Source organism: Protomyctophum bolini (genome assembly GCF_963924005.1).
Source record: "Protomyctophum bolini genome assembly, chromosome: 3".
NCBI classification, from domain to species: Eukaryota; Metazoa; Chordata; class Actinopteri; order Myctophiformes; family Myctophidae; genus Protomyctophum; species Protomyctophum bolini.
The window spans coordinates 34242358-34261126 of NC_137864.1; the positions used below are offsets into that span (position 1 = coordinate 34242358).

Below are 18769 nucleotides of genomic sequence, written 5' to 3' on the forward strand. Positions count from 1 at the left end.
TCTTTGCTGCACGTCATCCCATCACTCAATACAACACAGCACATTGTTTTGGGTCACATGAAACAGACAAGTACAGATCCAAAAGACACATTTTATTTCAGTAAAATAAAAAGTTCAGAAATATTTACAAAAGCCAAAAATACAGAAAGCAATATTGAAATAAAACAATCTAAATAACTGAACTTGGCTAAAGGCGGAGGGTGTGTGTGTGTGTGTGTGTGTTCGTTCATGTTTTTCAGGTCACTTTATACAGAGGTTTTAGGGCAGGCCTGCCCTGTTTAGCTAGGTTTTAAGGGTGCAGGGGGCAGGCTGGCAGAGGCCTGTTCCAGGAAAGCCAGGGGTCCAGGAGGAGGCAGGTCAGAGGGTTTACGATGCTGAGTGCTCACGTCTTCCAGAACCTGCTGCCAGTGGTGCAGCTTGGACAGGTGCTTCTGGACCAGTAACTCCTTCCTCTGGAGCTCGTTACGCAACTCTGAGACGTCCTGCAGACGGAACGAGATACATGGAAGTGTCTATGAGAGGAGGGGCCTGCTTACTGTCCTTATTCACTCTTTAAAGAGTATCATACTCATAGGTATGATATACTGTATTTGCAGTCTTCGGCTTAGGTCAAAGCTAAGTTAAATAAATGTACTATTACTCACTAGTCACTTATGTCTTTTTGTGTGTGTGTGTGTGTGTGTGTGTGTGTGTGTGTGTGTGTGTGTGTGTGTGTGTGTATTTTTTGTATTACCCCTGCAGCTCCCAGACTGAGGCACTGTTCCCACAGTTTTCACTATGACTAACCAAGAAAAACAGATTCACATTCATTGATTGCAGTTCAATGCTTTTTGATTACACATATGCATGTGCAAGTAGACATTTTGTTGCTTTGCAGATGACAGGGCATAGGATAAGGAACCACTAGTTTAGGCTAAAACTTAATGACCACACAAAAAATAATAACCAGGAATCAGCTTTATTGTCACATCACTGGTTCACAGGATGGTGTAAAGTGGATGAAATTCGGTTTCACCCCGACTCCATCATTTTGTTGCTTCTCAGAAAGGGAGAGGAAGAAAAGGAGGAGACACAGGGAGAGCAACGAGGAAATAAATATAAAAAAATATCTACCTAAACATAGCATAAGACCAGCAGATACACTCAGTGTGTACACGATTGACATTACCTCTTTTACAACCTGTTCTGGCTTCTGCACAGATAACTGAAGTCTTTTTTGCAGGAAGAAGCATTCCGTCTGTCTAGCTACATCCAGGAACTTCTGGATGCACTGGTCCACACCTTGGATAAACAGAAAGGCAGATGAGTGATGTCATATTTTAACTAAAAAGATGGTACATCCATATAGACATCCATTGTATAGACATCCATTGTTTTTTAGACACTATTTGAACATGTATTTATTATATGTGAGATATTATAAGGCGATAACCATTATCTGTATGGTGTTCCACAGGTAGGTAAGATGACGTTGTCATTCCTTGACCAGACTGTCACTGTGTGCTGCTGTGTCATCATGACGTGTTCCAGTGTGAAAGTGTGTGATTGTATAACAAAGTTCAACAGTGAACAAAATACATTTCAGTGTTGATTTCACACATGGTATACCAAGTTTACATTGCAATGGCATTTTGAGTTGTGTTCTTTTGAATTATGTCATTTACAGCAAACCAATGAATATAGTGTTGTCCCCTGGAAACACAACAGTGCACATATTAAATGTCATTGTCTATGTAACTCACCGGTTCGAATTTCCTCCTGATCGGTTCCATTGACGTAGTCTTGACTCACCAAAGACGCAAAGCACGCCTATGCATGTGACAATCAATTAGAATTACTTGGTTTAATCTCAACAGCATCTTTATTTACTGAGATTCTGTAACATATATGTCAAAGTTTGGCTAAAATCTAAACTGCATCTTCTGTTCTGATACGTCACGGTCAGATACGACACTGGATAGGCAAAAAATATATACATTCAGTTAACTTCTCGTTCAGTAGCCCTGAAACATGATTGTTGAGCGTCATGACAGGCTGGAATGGCTTAGGGTTGACGACAGAGTACAGCATCTTGCAATGAGTCTGGTCCACAAGATTCGATACCCTACCAAGACAAGACATGCATTTACCTAGCCCCTTTCGGCACCCTCGTTTACCTTTTCTGAATTTTGGACGGCGGTACCCTAGGCCTAGGGTCCCTCGTAGCTTATTCCACAGGACGCAGATTTACCCACTGTCTGTTCACGGAGGCCTGCTCGGTCGCTTGAGTGTTGGTGAGATGTTTCAAAGATGCATACAACAGCTTTAGGAGACCGCAGAAACATGTGCGAAACGGCATTAAGCACCGTTGCCGTTAAGTATTTTTTATCTTTTTTTTTTTTAATTTTGCTTCGCTGAACTCCTCTCTCTTCCTTGACTTCCTTTGACTTCGCATTGTACCGCCTCCCGAGCGGCGACTGGCTAGCTGCACGTCCTAGTTACTGCCTCTGATTGGCCGACCGCATGCATGCAGGATGTTTATAATGCTGTTGTGTCGTGGGACTGGGAGACAGGACATGGGAAGAGAGAATTTCAGCAAAACTTCAAGAAAAGATAAAAAATACGTAACGGCAACGGCGGTTAATGCCGTTTCGCCCGAGTTGTGGCGGTCTCCTAAAGCTGTTGTATGCATCTTTGAAAGATCTCACCAACACTGAAGCGACCGAGCAGGCCTCCGTGAACAGATAGTGGGTAAATCTGCGTCCTGTATGGAGGGTGGAATAAGGTACGAGGGACCCTAGGGTACCGCTGTCCAAAATTCAGAAAAGGTAACAGAGCATGTACCTGTCTAAATACTTCCTTAATGTCAATGAAGTCCACACCCACAACACCAGAGGGATCTCAACAAACCATGTGCACTAAATTCATTTCGCTCCTATGCCACCAAAATGTGAAACACCCTACCAACAGTCATTAAGACGTGATGTGAATCCCTTGACTCCCAGCCAGCTGGCCCTGGAACTCCGGGCACAAACACAAACAGAGCCACGAGATAGAAAACCCATTGGACTAAACCAAATTAATTATAAAACAGCAAAGGGAAAACTATCTGACACATTGGAAAGAAGCAACACAAAAGCAGAGTAAACTAGAATGCTATCTGGCCCTAAACAGAGAATACACAGTGGCAGAATACCTGAGCACTGTGACCGACCCAAAACAAAGACAAATCTTAACTAGGTACAGACTCAGTGAGCACAGTCTCGCGATCGAGAAAGGCCGTCATAGGCAGACCTGTATCCTGAGAGAAGACAGACTATGCACCCACTGCACACTAAATTAAGTGGAAACCGAGCTACACTTCCTAACCATCTGTCCATTGTACCAAGACATCAGAGACACATACTTCCCACAGATTACAACCACACACGGAGATTTTGAAAACATGACCAATGACAAAAAACTCCCATATCTGCTCGGCGAAGTACAACAATGTGCAAACACAGCAGCAAGATTTGTGAGTTGCTGTGATAGGAGAAGGATATCAAATGGAACACAACCACCCTAAAGACTAATCATTGTGTATATTCCTGCACTATACCTGCATCGAGTGATCTTGGTACATAGAAGTTGATCTATTGAAGATTCTGACCTTCAAATGTACATAATTGTATTGCTGTATTGTTGTATTGTTCTTTCTGCTTTGGCAATGTAAACGTATGTTTTCTCATGCCAATAAAGCCCTTTGAATTGAATTGACTCCCCCTCACTGTTTTTTCTCTTTTTGCCTCTATGATTTCCTGTTTTTAGTGTATATTTGTAGTCTCTAAATGTTTTGATGAATTGAAAACGGTGGGCCCTATGTAAACTGTAGCCTAATGCTTTTATTGTGTGGTCCACTCACTCACAGTTAACAGTTTTTGTATTGAGTTGTGCTTGAAATGTACTGTAATTCTGCAAACGGTTAATACATCAATCAATGTGAAGCATGGCTACTCGTTCAGCTAACAAGGCTAACTAGCTAGCTAACCAAGTCAGAGGTTCCACCTACCTCAAATGAAGCCTCCAAATCATCCACCAGGGTATTATTTCCCTGCGGACCCCTGTTGGCAGCACCGGGGAGCAGACCGGGCTGGCCCGGTCCACCGACGGGATGAGCACCTGGCCCGGGCTGCTGGCCGGGAAACATTCCACCCATGGAAGACGCCATCTTGGTTCTAATGTTTATGGAGGTGGAGCCACAAAACCAAAACAGTATGGGGAACGCATGCGCATACACGGCGCGCAATGAAGTCATACTCCGTAGTACCAGAGCCATCTAATAGAATAATTACGATATTGAGGGGGCAGAAACCGAGCGCTCGAGCGCTGTTCATGCAGCCTGAACTGGGACAAGCTGAAGTTTGAAATACATTGTTTTCAACGAGGGCGGCGCAAATAAGAGCAATTTTAGGCATGTGTGCAACATGCCAACTGTTTTAAAGTATTGTACAGTAAAAACTAAAGTCTCTGTAATGTTTGTACATATACAAAATAGTATAGTCAGATATTGGTAGTTCTCAGTTGAGCACTCAAATTCAGATCCCCAAAACAAAACAAAAACATTTATGAACATAACAACTTTACGAACACACATTTAGATCTGTAATATATATGCTTTATTTGTAATATTCATTTTATAAAAGAAAAGAAAGTCACAGCTCTTCCACAACATATGACAAACAGGCTTTTGACAGTCATGGAAACGTTCTCATTCTCTCTCTATTTTTTCACACACACCCACACACACACAAACACACACACACACACACACACACACCACCAGGGACACAAGTGTTCAACATTTTCCCAAATTAGTCAGCACTTTTCCAGTAATAGCAGATCTACACGTTCATAATGTGTCTTATTGTGATGCGTGTCAGCTTGTTTGTAGATCAGCTATTTTCAGATTATCCTAAAATGGTTAAACTGCTCCTCATTTTGCTGGGGACACCCTGGCACCACTCCAACGACCCCTGGACCCCACAGAGAAAAAATGCAGTAGTGTTTTCTCTTCATAACACACCGGAAGGTAACGTGCTCTTCAGCAGCAACAGCTCACGTCGTGCTGGCTGTGTGTGGCTCCAGTCACTCAGGCTTGGCTGGTCAGCCCAGCAGCAAACTCCACCAGTGTACGCGTCGGCCTGCCTGACATGCCTTTCCTCAGGTAGGGGACCTCGTCTTTGTTGGACATGACCCCAGCGATGTCCAGGTGAGCCCAGTGGCGCGCTGTGACAAACTCTTTCAGGAAGGCAGCTGCTGTGCACGCACCACCAGAACTGACGAGATACAGATTCATATCACATGGTTTATGAATGTATATTTTTGAGGAGCGCTAGCCCCTCCAATATCTGGCTTTTGAAATTATGTCATATGGCAGCCAAGTGTATGGACTTTTTAATGTTTGTTTAGAGCACTTTAAGAGTACAGCCACGTCTATGGAGTTTTAATGTTTGTTTGGAGTATTTTAAACATACATTACCACCAGGCACAAGTGTGATTTATTTATGTCTATTCCCCCCCCCCCCCCCCCCCCCCCCCCCCCCGCTGGGGCCCGCCACAACTGTTATCAGGGTCATATGGGTTTGAGAGAAGTAAGGCAATTTATCTTCATTCTGTACTTTATTGCCTTATTTTACTGTCATTTTGTAGTATAACATTTGTTGGTGCTCAGGGTCAGTGTGTGTTGAGCTGCAGTACGTACCGGCTGTACTTGCCGATGTTATTGAGGTCGGCCAGTGGGCTGTGAGTCACCTGCTTGGTGTAGTGTTGGAACAATGGCATCCGCCACACCCTGTCACCTGTCACCACACTGGCCTACACACACACACACACAGTCACACACACACACACACACACACACACACACACACACACACACACACACACAAATATATGACAAATAACCAGCTATAGTCTATTTTCCAGCTCATAGAGCCCCATTGTGAACCCGGACACTTTGAGTACCCTAAACTAAGGTTTTATGTTAGAAATGTATGGAGAGAGTATGGGTCCCCAGAAATTACAAACTGCCAGATTCTAACTTGCATATGTTGGGCAATTTTCTTAATTAGCATAATAATCAGGGGTACCATTAACAACCTATATAAGTCAACATTTTCAAAATTTCATTATGCTTTAAGTAGCATGTGACATGTCAAACTAGGGGGGGTTCATGATTCTGAATCCATTGCAAGTATTATTTTTTTACGAAAAACACACTAACATAGCCGTTATCACAAATGTGATGAGGTCAGCACATTTGGGCACATTGTGCAAGTGGCTATGGCCGAATTTAGCCCAAGGAGTGTTTTTCATGCAAAACTAATGCTTGCAATGGATTCAGAATCATGAAAAAACCCTAGTTTGACACGTCACATACTACTTAAAGCATAAAGACATTTTGAAAATGTTGCCTTATATAGGTTGTTAATGGTACCCCAGCTTATTATGTTAATTATGAAAATTGACCAACATATGCAAGTTAGCATCCGGCAGTTTCTAAATGCTGGGGACCCATACTCAACATTTCTAACATAAAACGTTAGGGTACTCATAATGTCCGGCAAGTGGACTAATAGCACTGTGTGTGTGTGTGTGTGTGTGTGTGTGTACCTTGTGCAGCTGCTGCCAGAGCCAATCAGAGTTAGTGAACACTCCGGTAGCTGCGGAGCCGAGAGCGACATCTATGGCCCCTTAAGAGAGTAAAAAACAGCAGCCATTATTGTCCAATAGTGAATATCCCCAACTGAGTCATATTTCTAATACTTCTTCTTAATGCACAAGTAAAAGCCTCCAACAAAACTGAGTAGCTGTCCAAATAAATAAAGCCCCCTAATAGAGCCCTAATAGGCTCTGTGCATGAATGTAGTCCCAGGTTTCCAGAAGGTGGCGTTTCATGTTGAGGTTCATTTTCTTCCAACTTAGTTTTTTTGTTACACATCAATCAATCAAGCCAATCAAACAAGCCAATCAAATTAAGCTATTGGGGAAATTAACAGTAACAGGAAAGAGGTATGCCACGTTCTGTAAACCCGAGAATACAGTTATGCACAGCCTATTCATGTTTTTCCATGTGTCTCACCTGTGAGTGTAGCGGCGTTGACGATGGCCCTGGGGTTGAAGGTGTGAGCATAACACAGAGCATCAGCCAGGATCAACCTCCCTTCTGCATCTGTATTATCAACCTGGGCAAGAAAGACTAATTAAAAAAACAGTTCGTCTAAATCACTGTGGGTGGGACGGGACCCATTTGTCGGTCGTGAACCACTTTGGGTCACGACTCAAGTAAAAATCTTTTCTTTTCCTACATAGAAAAATAAATATTTCAAAATAGTTTAACCTCTCCAAATTCTTTTTTAGAAATAACAGACAACAACATAACATTTCTCTTTTGGGCCACAGGCTAAAAAGTTTGAGAACCACTGATCTAAATAACTTGGACATACAAATAAATTGAGTTGAAGAACACATAGCATGTCTGACAACAACAGCAAACAGACTTGCAAAAATCCATTAAAGGGACACTTCACCCTTTTTGCAAAAGAATATATGTTAATGACGTTTAGAAGCTTTATAACACTTTCCTGGGGGTATTTATGTGTGTAATATGTGGTTTTAGATATTTTAGATTGTAGCAGTGAGCCTGTTGTCTCTGATGTCATGGACACTGGTCTCACTACCTTCCTGGACTACAATTCCCATAATTCTTTTGTGCACTGCTCCTCCTTGTGGATAGGGGGGAGAGCTGTCTTACTGAGACAACATGTAGTCCAGGAAGGAAGTGAGCCCAGTGTCCATGACATCAGAGACAACAGGCTCACTGCTACAATCTAAAATATCTAAAACCACATATTACACACATAAATACCCTCAGGAAAGTGATCTAAAGCTTCTAAACGCCATTAACATATATTTTTTTGCAAAAAGGGTGAAGTGTCCCTTTAAAGCTGGGAGTGGTGCCACAGAGATTCCAAAGAAAGCTAAAGGCCAGTCCACACCAATGCAACCGTTTGCAACTCCTTGCAACATACAACTTCTTGCAGCAATTATCTCAATGGCAGTTGCGACTAATTGCATTGGTGCGGTCTGGCCTTAAGATGCACCAGCCTGCTATCATTGACCACCAGTGGTCACGTCCCACATAGCAAAAGTATTTGGTCTCCCATGATTCACATAATTGTGCACTGTGGCCCACACACCTGGATGGTTTTACCATTCTTGGCTCGGACTACATCCCCTGGTTTGTTGGCTTTTCCACTGGGCATGTTCTCACAGAGGGGAGCTAGACCTGACAAACACAGAAAAGACTGAAGAGTTAAGCAATCAAGTGACAAACACAAAGATGTATTCCATAAGATTTTGAGGGCAGTTGAAAAAAAGTTATAAATAATGATTGTTATACAAGACAGCAGGTAGCTTCAATCCTTGCTTGACAATAAAATAAATGTTCATATGGTTATCGAAATAATAATCGCCTGTTTCTCGTTGAGGCCCAACAAAGAAAAGCTACACAACAGGGGGTGCCAGCAGTCTCACCGATAATGTTGACTGGCAGCTTGAGGGCTGCTGCAGTGACGATGGAGGCACACACGGTGGCAGCTCCACCCATGTCAGCTCTCATGGCGTCCATTCCGGAGGGTGGCTTTAGGGAGATACCACCACTGAACGGAATAAGAGAAGAAAGCAATGTGAAAAATGACTTGACTGTCAGTAATATAAGAGTGTCTACATGTGAAAGCAGGACAGCAGTGGCTCAGGGGTAGAGTGGCCCGTAGAACAGCCGTATGGGAACCGTGATGTTCCCAGTTCGATCCCGGGCTCACCCAGTTAGTGTCGAAGTGTCCTTGAGCAAGTCTCTGAACCCCTAATTGCTCCCGGTGTCCAGGTTGGTGCCGTGCATGGTTTCCTTCGCCATCAGAGTATGAATGGGTGAATGTAATGCACAATCTATGTAAAGCACCTTGGATAAAGGTGCTAATAAATGCCATTTATCATTAGCCATTTTGCTAAGATAACCTTTCTTGTTTTGTTTTTTTTATCCCACGATTTTGTAACCCAGTTTTTCTTTTTCACCCAGTGCCAATTATCTAAGTAATCCTGGGCGCTACACTTCCTCTGCCAACCTGGGGGGGCAGCGGACTGACCTCATGCCTCCTTCTATGCATGAGGAGTCCAAGCTGCTTCTTTTCACCTGACAGAGGGGAATTTCCCCGGCCGGACGTAGCGCGTGGAAGGGACACGTTATTCCGACCAGTTCCTTTCCCCTCCAGGGGGCCAGGGGGAGGTAGTTTTAGAGACCAGGATTACGGCATGTTTTTGTGAGGGCAAACTCCACACAGAAAGGCCCTATCGCCAACCCCCGACTCGGGTATGGGCACTGATGACGCGGAGGAGGGAACACGCCGCCAGTGCCCACAGCGTCCCCAGCGGGAATCCAACCCAGGACCTTCTAGCTGTGAGGCGACAGCACTACCAACTGTGCCACCTTTCTTGTGACCACTGCGCTCTGACTTACAGTATGGTGCGTTACCTGCTCAAATCATATTATATAAATAAATGTAATGGGTCGCACACACCAAGACTGAGTTTCAGTTTTTATTCTTGCATGATGGAATGACAGACGTTTCGGCTATCCAGCCTTCATCAGTAATTACCGATTACCAACATCCAGGATCATAAATTAACACCTTCCAAGTGCCTATACATTTTCATCTAACAGACATTTGGCTGGTAAACTATAGTTCATTTCGTAAGATTGCCAACATTACAGCCAGGGCAGCAAAGGACTAAGGTGAAGGGTGCAAAGGTTTTCGTACTATGGTTTACCTGTCAAAGGTGACACCCTTGCCCACCAGTAGTAGGGGTGCCTGTGTGTGATCGGGGCAGCCATTGTAGTGCAGCTCCAGGAACACAGGGGGCTCATCTGAGCCTTTGGACACGCTGAGAAATGCTCCCATCTCCTGCTCCTCTATCCAGGCCTGACCCCTGAAGAGATACATAAAGGCTCCTACTGTAGTCTGCCAAAACTCGATTCACTAGCATTGTGTGCTGTCACAGAAACTCATGGAAGAAGCCATAACAAACTGTATCCCATCTAGTAAATGTACATGACATTTCATTTAATTCACTTCTTTATTCCTCAAATTGTATGTCCATGTCCAACACTCAACCCTACAGACTATGACTCAGTCAGTATACTATATGATAACACAACACTCACCTCTTATGGACGTTGACTCAGTATGTGAATGGTAGACCTAGAAAGCCTGTGATCATTTAATTAACTTCGTGAATTTCCATGTATCAGAGGCATAGAACGGTCGTACTTACTTTCTATTCGGCTTCCAAATTGGCGGCCTAAATGTGATAAATGCTCCGTTTGTACTCACCCATTAAATAATTCCAAAGACGCGTAGTGAAATATGGTCCTCTAGTTTTATATCCATGTGAAAGTTCTGGCACAAAACGTGTATTTAGACAATTATCTCCACTTTTTCAAGAGATGCACACGGACGTCTTTCTCTCCAGGCGAGGGGGGGCCGGAATGATCGCTGGACTGATTTTACGAATACTTCCTGTTTACCGCAGACGTCATCACCAATTGACCAGGGAAACACAAAAGTTTGGGTCACACAATTGGCAGGTGGTGTGATTAATTACCCAGCACCTATCGCAAGGCACCTGCCAATTGTGTGACCCAAACTTTTGTGTTCTCTTGAAAAAGTGGAGATAATTGACTAAATACACGTTTTGTGCCAGAACTTTCACATGGATATAAAACTAGAGGACCATATTTCACTCCACGTCTCTGGAATTATTTAATGGGTGAGTAGGCCTACTACAAACGGAGCATTTATCACATTTAGGCCGCCAATCTTGCGTCCGAATAGAAAGTAAGTACGACCGTTCTATGGCTCTTGTATGTGAAATACTGTACATACTGTATGAAACAACAAGAGCCGTTCTAGGGCTATGTGAATGGTACCTCTTGTGGACTTGACTCAGTAAGTGAATGGCAACACTCACCTCTTGTGGACTTTGACTCGGTCGGTGTATGGTGCCATATGCTCCTCGATGGTGTTGGCAAACACTGTAGGAGTAATGTAATTGGCGGGTGCTTCCATGAGTAGGCGGGCCAGGTTCTGGCCTTCTCCATATAAGACTCCTTTGTGCCATGCCTCCATATCACCACTGTAGGAACAACACACCCATGCATACAGTATCACTGTGTTAAAGCACCATAGCAATGTTCTGGAACGTTTAGCCCAATGTCTATGACTCAAGGTTTTTTTTGTGTGTGTGATTGGATTGTGTTCATTTCAACACGGTATGAAGATGAACTGGTAGACTTGAAACTTGTTTCAAAAAATGTATCCATCACACTAAATATCATTGGTTATTTTTTAGTTAAAGCTTTGTTATTGTCATTTAATCTATTCTAAAGCAATTAGAGTAATTAGAAAACAAAAACATTTAATAAATATTCACTAAATTATTCAGATATTAATTACATTAAAATGAATGCAAAAATGTTCATTGTTGTGTACAATATTATGACAAAAGCTGAAAATAGGCAATCACATGTACCGACATATGGTAATATATGGTTTATATTACGTATGGAATATAATGATAATGAAGTTATTTCTATAGCGTATTTCCTAACAGGGTTAAATAATGGGGTAATGAGCCTTATGGTCTTTGTGACAGTAATGTCATGTCCCAAAGTGCTAACAACATTTTGAGGAATAAATTGCACTCATGCTTACATTCATAAGCAGTATACTGAACACACAGGTGACATCATTTAGATGGAAATATACCTTCCATGTAGCCGTGTGGTCACTTTGGTCTTTTTCTTGGATTTGAGTTGGTCATATTGAAACAAGCCCAGTATGGCACCCTCTGCTGATGACTGGGCGTCACCGCAGCTGTCCACCTCAACGTGAGTCAACTCCAGGTCCTGAAGCAGCCTGCAGCCAGCTGTACACACGCACACACACAAAAGCTATAAGGGGACGGCAACAAACGGCTCGCAGGTCAAAATTGGCCCCTCGGAAATAGTTTCTGGCCTGTCAATTTTAGGCTGACAGTATAATATACTCTATTATAATGGCTATAATGTCCATAATAGAGAATGCATTCCCACCTGAAGGATCAGTCTGGTCACACACAGTCTAGCCTCGGCAACCGCAGGCGTTTTGTTTTCGGACTCAGTAATGGACCTGGTTAAAGTGTTTCAGTCAATAACTTTCGTGCCCATCTTTGGTGGAAACACTTTGAAGTAGCCTTAGATTAAGACTCTTGTAGATAATATTTTACCAATGTTGACATTTTCATACCAGCCTACCCCATGTGGTCCCTGCACGGTCACCAGTAAAAGCTGCAGTTCTCCGAACATGTACAAATGCTAAATGTACAAGGTGCTTACCCGCTTGCCCCAAATGTTAACTAGCTCTGTGGGGTGTTTGTCTGTGGCCGATTCTGTCGGAAGTTCCCAATGAGTGGTAGTGAGGGGCTGCATCCGGTGAAAGACGGAATTACACTTAATGTAAACAGGAAGTAAACGAAGGAGAAGAAATGGCATTCGGCCACAGACAGGATTAAAACACTTCTTTATTGAAAAATATGCACTAGTACGTTGCACAAACACCCCGCGAAGCTAGGTAACATTTGGGACATATATTTTGCATTTGTACATGTTCAGATAAAGTATGCTGTCACATGTTCGGATTTACTGGTGACCGTGCAGGAACCACAGGAGGTAGGGGACTAAGACTCTTGTAGATATGAAAATGTCAAAATCGCTAAAATACATCTACAAGAGTCTTAATCTAAGGCTTGAAGGTGCTATTCCATGCTTCATCTTGTGATGCCATCTTATATTATATAATTATGGTATAGTATTTATGTATAGTTAGTATATTAGTTAGTAAAATAATTAAAAGTATAATGAGTTAGGCTCCACTACATATATGTCTATAAATGTGTTACTCTTCACAAATGGAAAGGGCCATCCATTAACTTAAGGGCCACCTTAAGTTAACCCCCGAGTTCCAAATGTCTTTCGTGGTGCATGCATGGGAACGTTGAGTCCAAAATGAGCAGATCTACAAGCTCACAACATCCTGGGAGCTTTAAATGTATAGTTTGAGTCCAAAATGAGCAGATCTACAAGCTTTAACATCCTGCAGCTTTAATGCAGGATGTAGTATTTTCGAGTATGTGATGATACCAGTCTGTCATGGAGTTACAGTAACATTTTTAACTATCAATTTCTTAAATTAGCCTTATTGAAACAATACATTTTTAGTTATTGTTATTATTAAGAGAACTTCGTTTAATCAAGGCCACAAGTAAAATCTCCAGTAAACTCTAATTTTATAAACCAATCAATTTAAAATGACCAAAGCTTCTTCTTCTAGACCCTTACATGATACTGCAGCTCTGATGTTTTCCTTGCAGGTGTCCCAGGACTCTGCTTCACACACACTGGCATCTTTCTTCCCCAGCCCAACCAGTGCAACGCACGGAAAGTCCTGGAGAATGCAGTTCAACGTACAGTACAGTTCAACATTATTCAACCACTGTTTCCCAGAGACTGGGTAGTTAGCAATTTGTGGGCCACAGACCATTTTAAATGGGTCACGACTCGAGTAAAAAAAATACCATTTCTTTTTCCTACATAAAACATTTATATTTCAAAAGATATGCCCACCCAGTGCCCATAATACAGTAGTCAATGGTTTTGAATGCATCCTGTTGATATCGATAATTTAAATTATGCAGACGATGTGTTCAACCTGGTATTCCTATTGTGTGTCATAGTAATGTCATTATATTATCATTATATGTTATTAGATTATAGGTGAATATTCTCAGATTTCAAAAATAGCCACTTTTTTGAAAAATAAGTTTTTCATTTTAATGTTTCATTAAAGTAATTCAACTTAATAATAGACAAAGTGTTCTTATCTTTTCTTAACTCATCTTATATACTGATAACAGACACAACAGTCTAATGTCACTCTACATGTAACAGGATTTCTACCGATTACCTCATGGAGTCCGTAGAATATTCTGTTGCCGCCTTTCTTAAGAGGTGGACCGGAGCTAAAAGAAACAAAGACAGAAACAGAGACAAAATTGACTTTATAAATGATAAAAAATAAAACATACTAAAACATCATCTGCATTAAATGGCAGTGATCCAAAGCCATGTTCCTCTACCAGTGGGATGTGACAGAAAGATGAAGGTGGCTCACCATACATTCTGCAACTACAAACACCAAAGAACAGGCTGAAAAAGCACTCTTGTGTAATATATTATATTGTGACTTTATAGCAAAAACATTTGTCCTGTGTTAACTGCTCATCGTTTATGTCAAGAGGTCAATGTGCAAAATGCCTGGTATATATACACCCATATACTTGGTAATGAAGTTCCGATGGTTAGGTTCTGCAGGTTCAGTCAGCGCCATAGACTCACATTTTCAGCACCTCTGACAGTTTTCCAGACACAGTGCCGTCAAAAGCCACTGCAGTGTCCGTCAGATGTGGATTGGAATCTTCTCCGTCCTTCTCATACACACCCAACACAAGACCCTGAGAAACACATACTATTTAACATGACATACGTGATATATGCCGAGAGATAGAAGCAAGAGGAGAGAGCACCAGCTTTAGCTGTTCTGCAATGGCTTCCTACAAAGATCTTAACACTAGGATAAAAAAATTTGCTTAAATTCATATTTAGAAAATGTTTCAGATGTCAATTCTGAGATGATGGAATGACCTGCCTGCTCTCAAGAACACAGCTGTTGCTGGTCTATTCCCATAGCAACAGAAAGATCACTTTTATCATTTACTTGCTGGTCTATTTCCATAGAAACAGAAAGATAATTTTTATCATTTATTGTGCTAGACGCTACATACTAATTCCTACACGGGTTGTGTTTAAAACCATGCCCCCGGGCAAGTTAAGTTTACTGAGGTTAAGGTTAGGGCTAGGGTTAGGTTTAGGTATAGTTTTCTTGAGGTTGAGGTTAGGGTTAGGTTTAGGTATAGTTTTACTGAGGTTAAGGGTTAGGGTCAGGTTTAGGCTGTCAATCACAGTGACTGGCCAATCACAGCGCGTCGACTGCACAACCCGTGTGAGTCGGTAACGATGGAAGTTGGAGATCCATGCCCCATCCGGCTATGTAATACCCATTGTAGTTGTACCCGTGTCAGAGTACCCGTTCCACCCTGTCTGTGTACCTTGACTCCCTTTTATGCCCATATCTGTTTCTGTCTCTCTGTCCTTTATTTCTTATATATGGAGTTTTGTGTCAGGCATGCCCAAATATGAAGTGTGTTGCCTAATATCAATGTGACGTCATGGAATCTGTGAACTGTCCATAGTCTGCGCAGAGTTTCCCTTTTATGCCCATATATGGAGTTCTTTGTCAGGCATGCCCAAATATGGAGTCTATGCAGATGTCAGAACATATTTGTGATGTCAGAACAGGCTAGCTCCAGATATGGAGCCTGGGCAGGGGCATTTGTGCTGGTTCTGGACAACCATGGGTCCGACCGACTCGACAACGGGCACTGCACTCCCTGTGGTGGTGTGGAACACATGTGTTGAATTTGAAGTCAGCGGGGCGACCGGTTCTCGAGTTACGTGGAAGACGGACATACAGAGACTTGGTGCATTTATAGATACTAGAAAGGTGCCCGTAGGGCCTCTACGGCGGTGCCCGTTGGGCACTGGCCTACTTGGAATGATGCAAGTTGGAACTGCATGCCCCACTAAGACATTATGTCTGTGTCCCTTTCATGCCCGACGTCAGAACTCAGAATGATGTCAGATTTCTCTATGTATCTCTCGGTGTCCCTTTATTCCTATGGAGTTCTGTGTCAGCCATGCCCAAATATGGAGTGTTGGGATGTCAGAACAGGCAAGCTTTAATGGAGTTCTGTGTCTGGCATGCCCAAAATGGAGTGTTGTGGTCAGAACAGGCCAGCTCCATATATGGACCCTGGGCAGGGGTCCGGTCCAGAGCCTGGCAGAGGCCTTTTTGGGACCGTGGGTCCGACTGACTCGACACCGGGCACTGGGTCCGACTGACTAGACACGGGGCACTGCAGTGACTGCACTCCCTGATGGTGGTGTGGAACGTGTGTGTCAAATTTGAAGTCGGTGGGGCTAACGGTTCTCAAGTTACGTGGATCACAGACATACACACAGAGACTTGGTGCATTTATAGTTAAGATAGATGTGCCAAAGGCCAAAGCTATGGGACACAACAATACATATCTATAGATTTCAGGGAAACCAGCCAGCTCCCTATAGTTATTTTCAAAAGAAAAATACATACATTACATGTCTTCACAGTTTACATCAGCCATAAACAAGCTAGGCACTTCCTCTCAGTTGCACTTTGGTAATGCTGTGCATCAACCTTTTACATTAGCTCAAATGGGTAATATTATTCTCATGTTAGTTATCGTTTTATTTTACACAAATGTTGTCATCCTTGTTGTAAAGCATGTTGAGCTTCTAATTATGTATTTATCTAGTTTTAATACAATCCCTCAACAAAGAACCCAAGCAACACAAATTATATTAAGAGAGCTCATGTACAACATAATAAAGATAGGATGCTCAACATGAAGATCATCATTATCATTTCAACTGGGATTACATTTAAGAAAACAGTCTTAGCTGTGATTTTTAAAAGGAAGATGAATCCAGACTATAGGGCCTAGAATGGCTGTGAGTGTGACATTACATACATGTAATAGCCTATAGGCTAAATGAAATGTATGTAATATCTCAGCGACACCACAACACCAAAGGGAGTGCAACAACCATGTACAACCCAGATTCGGCACAAACAAGGGACTAAATTATTATAACCCTAACCCAACACACATGCAGTGTAGATAGCCTTTGATTGATTGAAATATGTATTAACAGTTTGCAGAATTACAGTACATTTCAAGCACAAACTCAATACAAAGACTGTTAACTGTGAGTGGACGACCCAATTAAGCATTACACTTGTTTACAACAGGGTCCACATTGTTCAATTCATCAAAACATTTAGAGACATACAAATAGACACTTCTATGTAGCTAAAGAACAGAACAGGAATTCATCATATAGGAAGCAAAAAGGGAAAAGATACATATACAGTCAAGTGAGGGGAAATGGGGGGGGGGGGATTCAGATTTTACAGAGGCCAGTTTCGAATTGCAGCCATCCGTAGGTGCCCTTTGAGAGCGGATTTGTAGGAGTCAAGGGATTCACATGTCTTAATGACTGTTGGTAGGGCGTTCCACATTTTGGTGGCATAGGAGCGAAAATAATTTAGTCCCTTGTTTGTGCCGAATCTGGGTTGTACATGGTTTGTTGCACTCCCTCTGGTGTTGTGGGGTGTGGACTTCGTTTACATTAAGGAAGTATTGGAATGGATGGAACCGTAAGTAATTTGATCTTTTCGTGAATTCGTGTGATAATATTGTCACCCACTCTAGCCCAATATTTACTCGTACGCTACGAGAGTCTAAATCTTGGGCTACAGTGAGTGTAGAGTACAAGTCATAGGTACAACAGATGACCATTATGCAGATGACCCCTCTGTTTGCTAACGCTATCCTAGGCTACTTACTTTTCTGGCATTCAGTTTGGCTTGAGAAGCAGAGAAAAATCGACATGTGTTGGTCCGCACTGCGATCGGGATAGCTCTTCTTAAATTAAGCATTGTCAACTGTTGCACATACGTATTTTGTTCAAAACGTTGCTAAAAGGTACAAGGCAAGCGAACTATAGGTCCTCTGTAACATAGGCTACTTGGACTACACCGGGTCGCTCTGGTTATGTCATCCACAAGCGACGAGGTTACTGGACTGGAACCATATCGCCACCTGGTGTCATTAGTGCGATACTGCAGTGAAAGTAGTGGTTGGTGATGGAGTCATGGAGAGGTTGCCTACTAAAGCAGGCTACATACAGTATTACTAGTAATGCTTTATTATATAGCCTGCTTTCTGTCACATTATGATATAATATTCAACCTTGTAATGCTTTATTATATAAAGCTAGCTAGCACTGGACCAGGGCTAGATGTTCCCCAGAGTTTCCTCCTCCACTAACTCTATTGTGTATAAAATAAAAACCTTCCTCTCTTTTCCCTCTCCCACTCATTCTGCCACCTCCAGTCCTAACTAACCCTTTATTATTCTGCAATAGCCTACTCCAACCTGGATGTTACTCTCGTCCAGTGCAAATTTCATGGATTTTAGATAATTTATGAAAAATACTGTAGGCTCTAGAAAATGATTCCCTGCCTTGGCACCGACTTGATGCCCACAGAGTTGAAAAGCCCATATTACATGGAGTAGCCTAGTCAGCCCCTGTAATAGTCATTTGATCACTTAATTACGCTACAAGGTTGTTTCTTGTGTGACACGTTCAAAATGAATGTTAGGCTATTCTTTCAATTTTTCATTAGGACTTTTGGGGCTCTGTAATGCGTGATTGTTATTCAATCAAGGCTCTAGCTATAGCCCCTTGAGCACACACACACACACACACACACACACACACACACACACACACACACACACACACACACACACACACAGGTGAAAACCTGGAGACCATGGAGATCCAGACACTGACGGATACATCGGCCATTAGGCCTACACAAACGCAGACAGACACTCTTATAGATGGCTAGACTCCTGCAGAGCCACAATC

General features: G+C 42.4%; 2 protein-coding genes across 2 annotated transcripts; both read right to left on the bottom strand.

Moving 5' to 3' along the window:
• Positions 1-77: 77 nt before the first annotated feature.
• Positions 78-4192, bottom strand: med28 (mediator complex subunit 28). Its single transcript, XM_080759891.1, has 4 exons — positions 4031-4192; positions 1743-1809; positions 1169-1281; positions 78-482 (listed from the first exon to the last, which is right to left on the bottom strand). Exons 1-4 carry the CDS (start codon positions 4187-4189, stop codon positions 279-281), a joined length of 543 nt encoding a protein of 180 aa, XP_080616017.1. The 5' UTR covers positions 4190-4192; the 3' UTR covers positions 78-278.
• A 430-nt stretch (positions 4193-4622) lies between these two features.
• Positions 4623-17868, bottom strand: lap3 (leucine aminopeptidase 3). Its single transcript, XM_080759884.1, has 13 exons — positions 17679-17868; positions 14510-14625; positions 14079-14133; positions 13454-13559; positions 11844-12003; positions 11047-11211; positions 9847-10005; positions 8557-8681; positions 8220-8308; positions 7103-7205; positions 6634-6713; positions 5723-5835; positions 4623-5297 (listed from the first exon to the last, which is right to left on the bottom strand). Exons 1-13 carry the CDS (start codon positions 17769-17771, stop codon positions 5111-5113), a joined length of 1551 nt encoding a protein of 516 aa, XP_080616010.1. The 5' UTR covers positions 17772-17868; the 3' UTR covers positions 4623-5110.
• Positions 17869-18769: the final 901 nt, after the last annotated feature.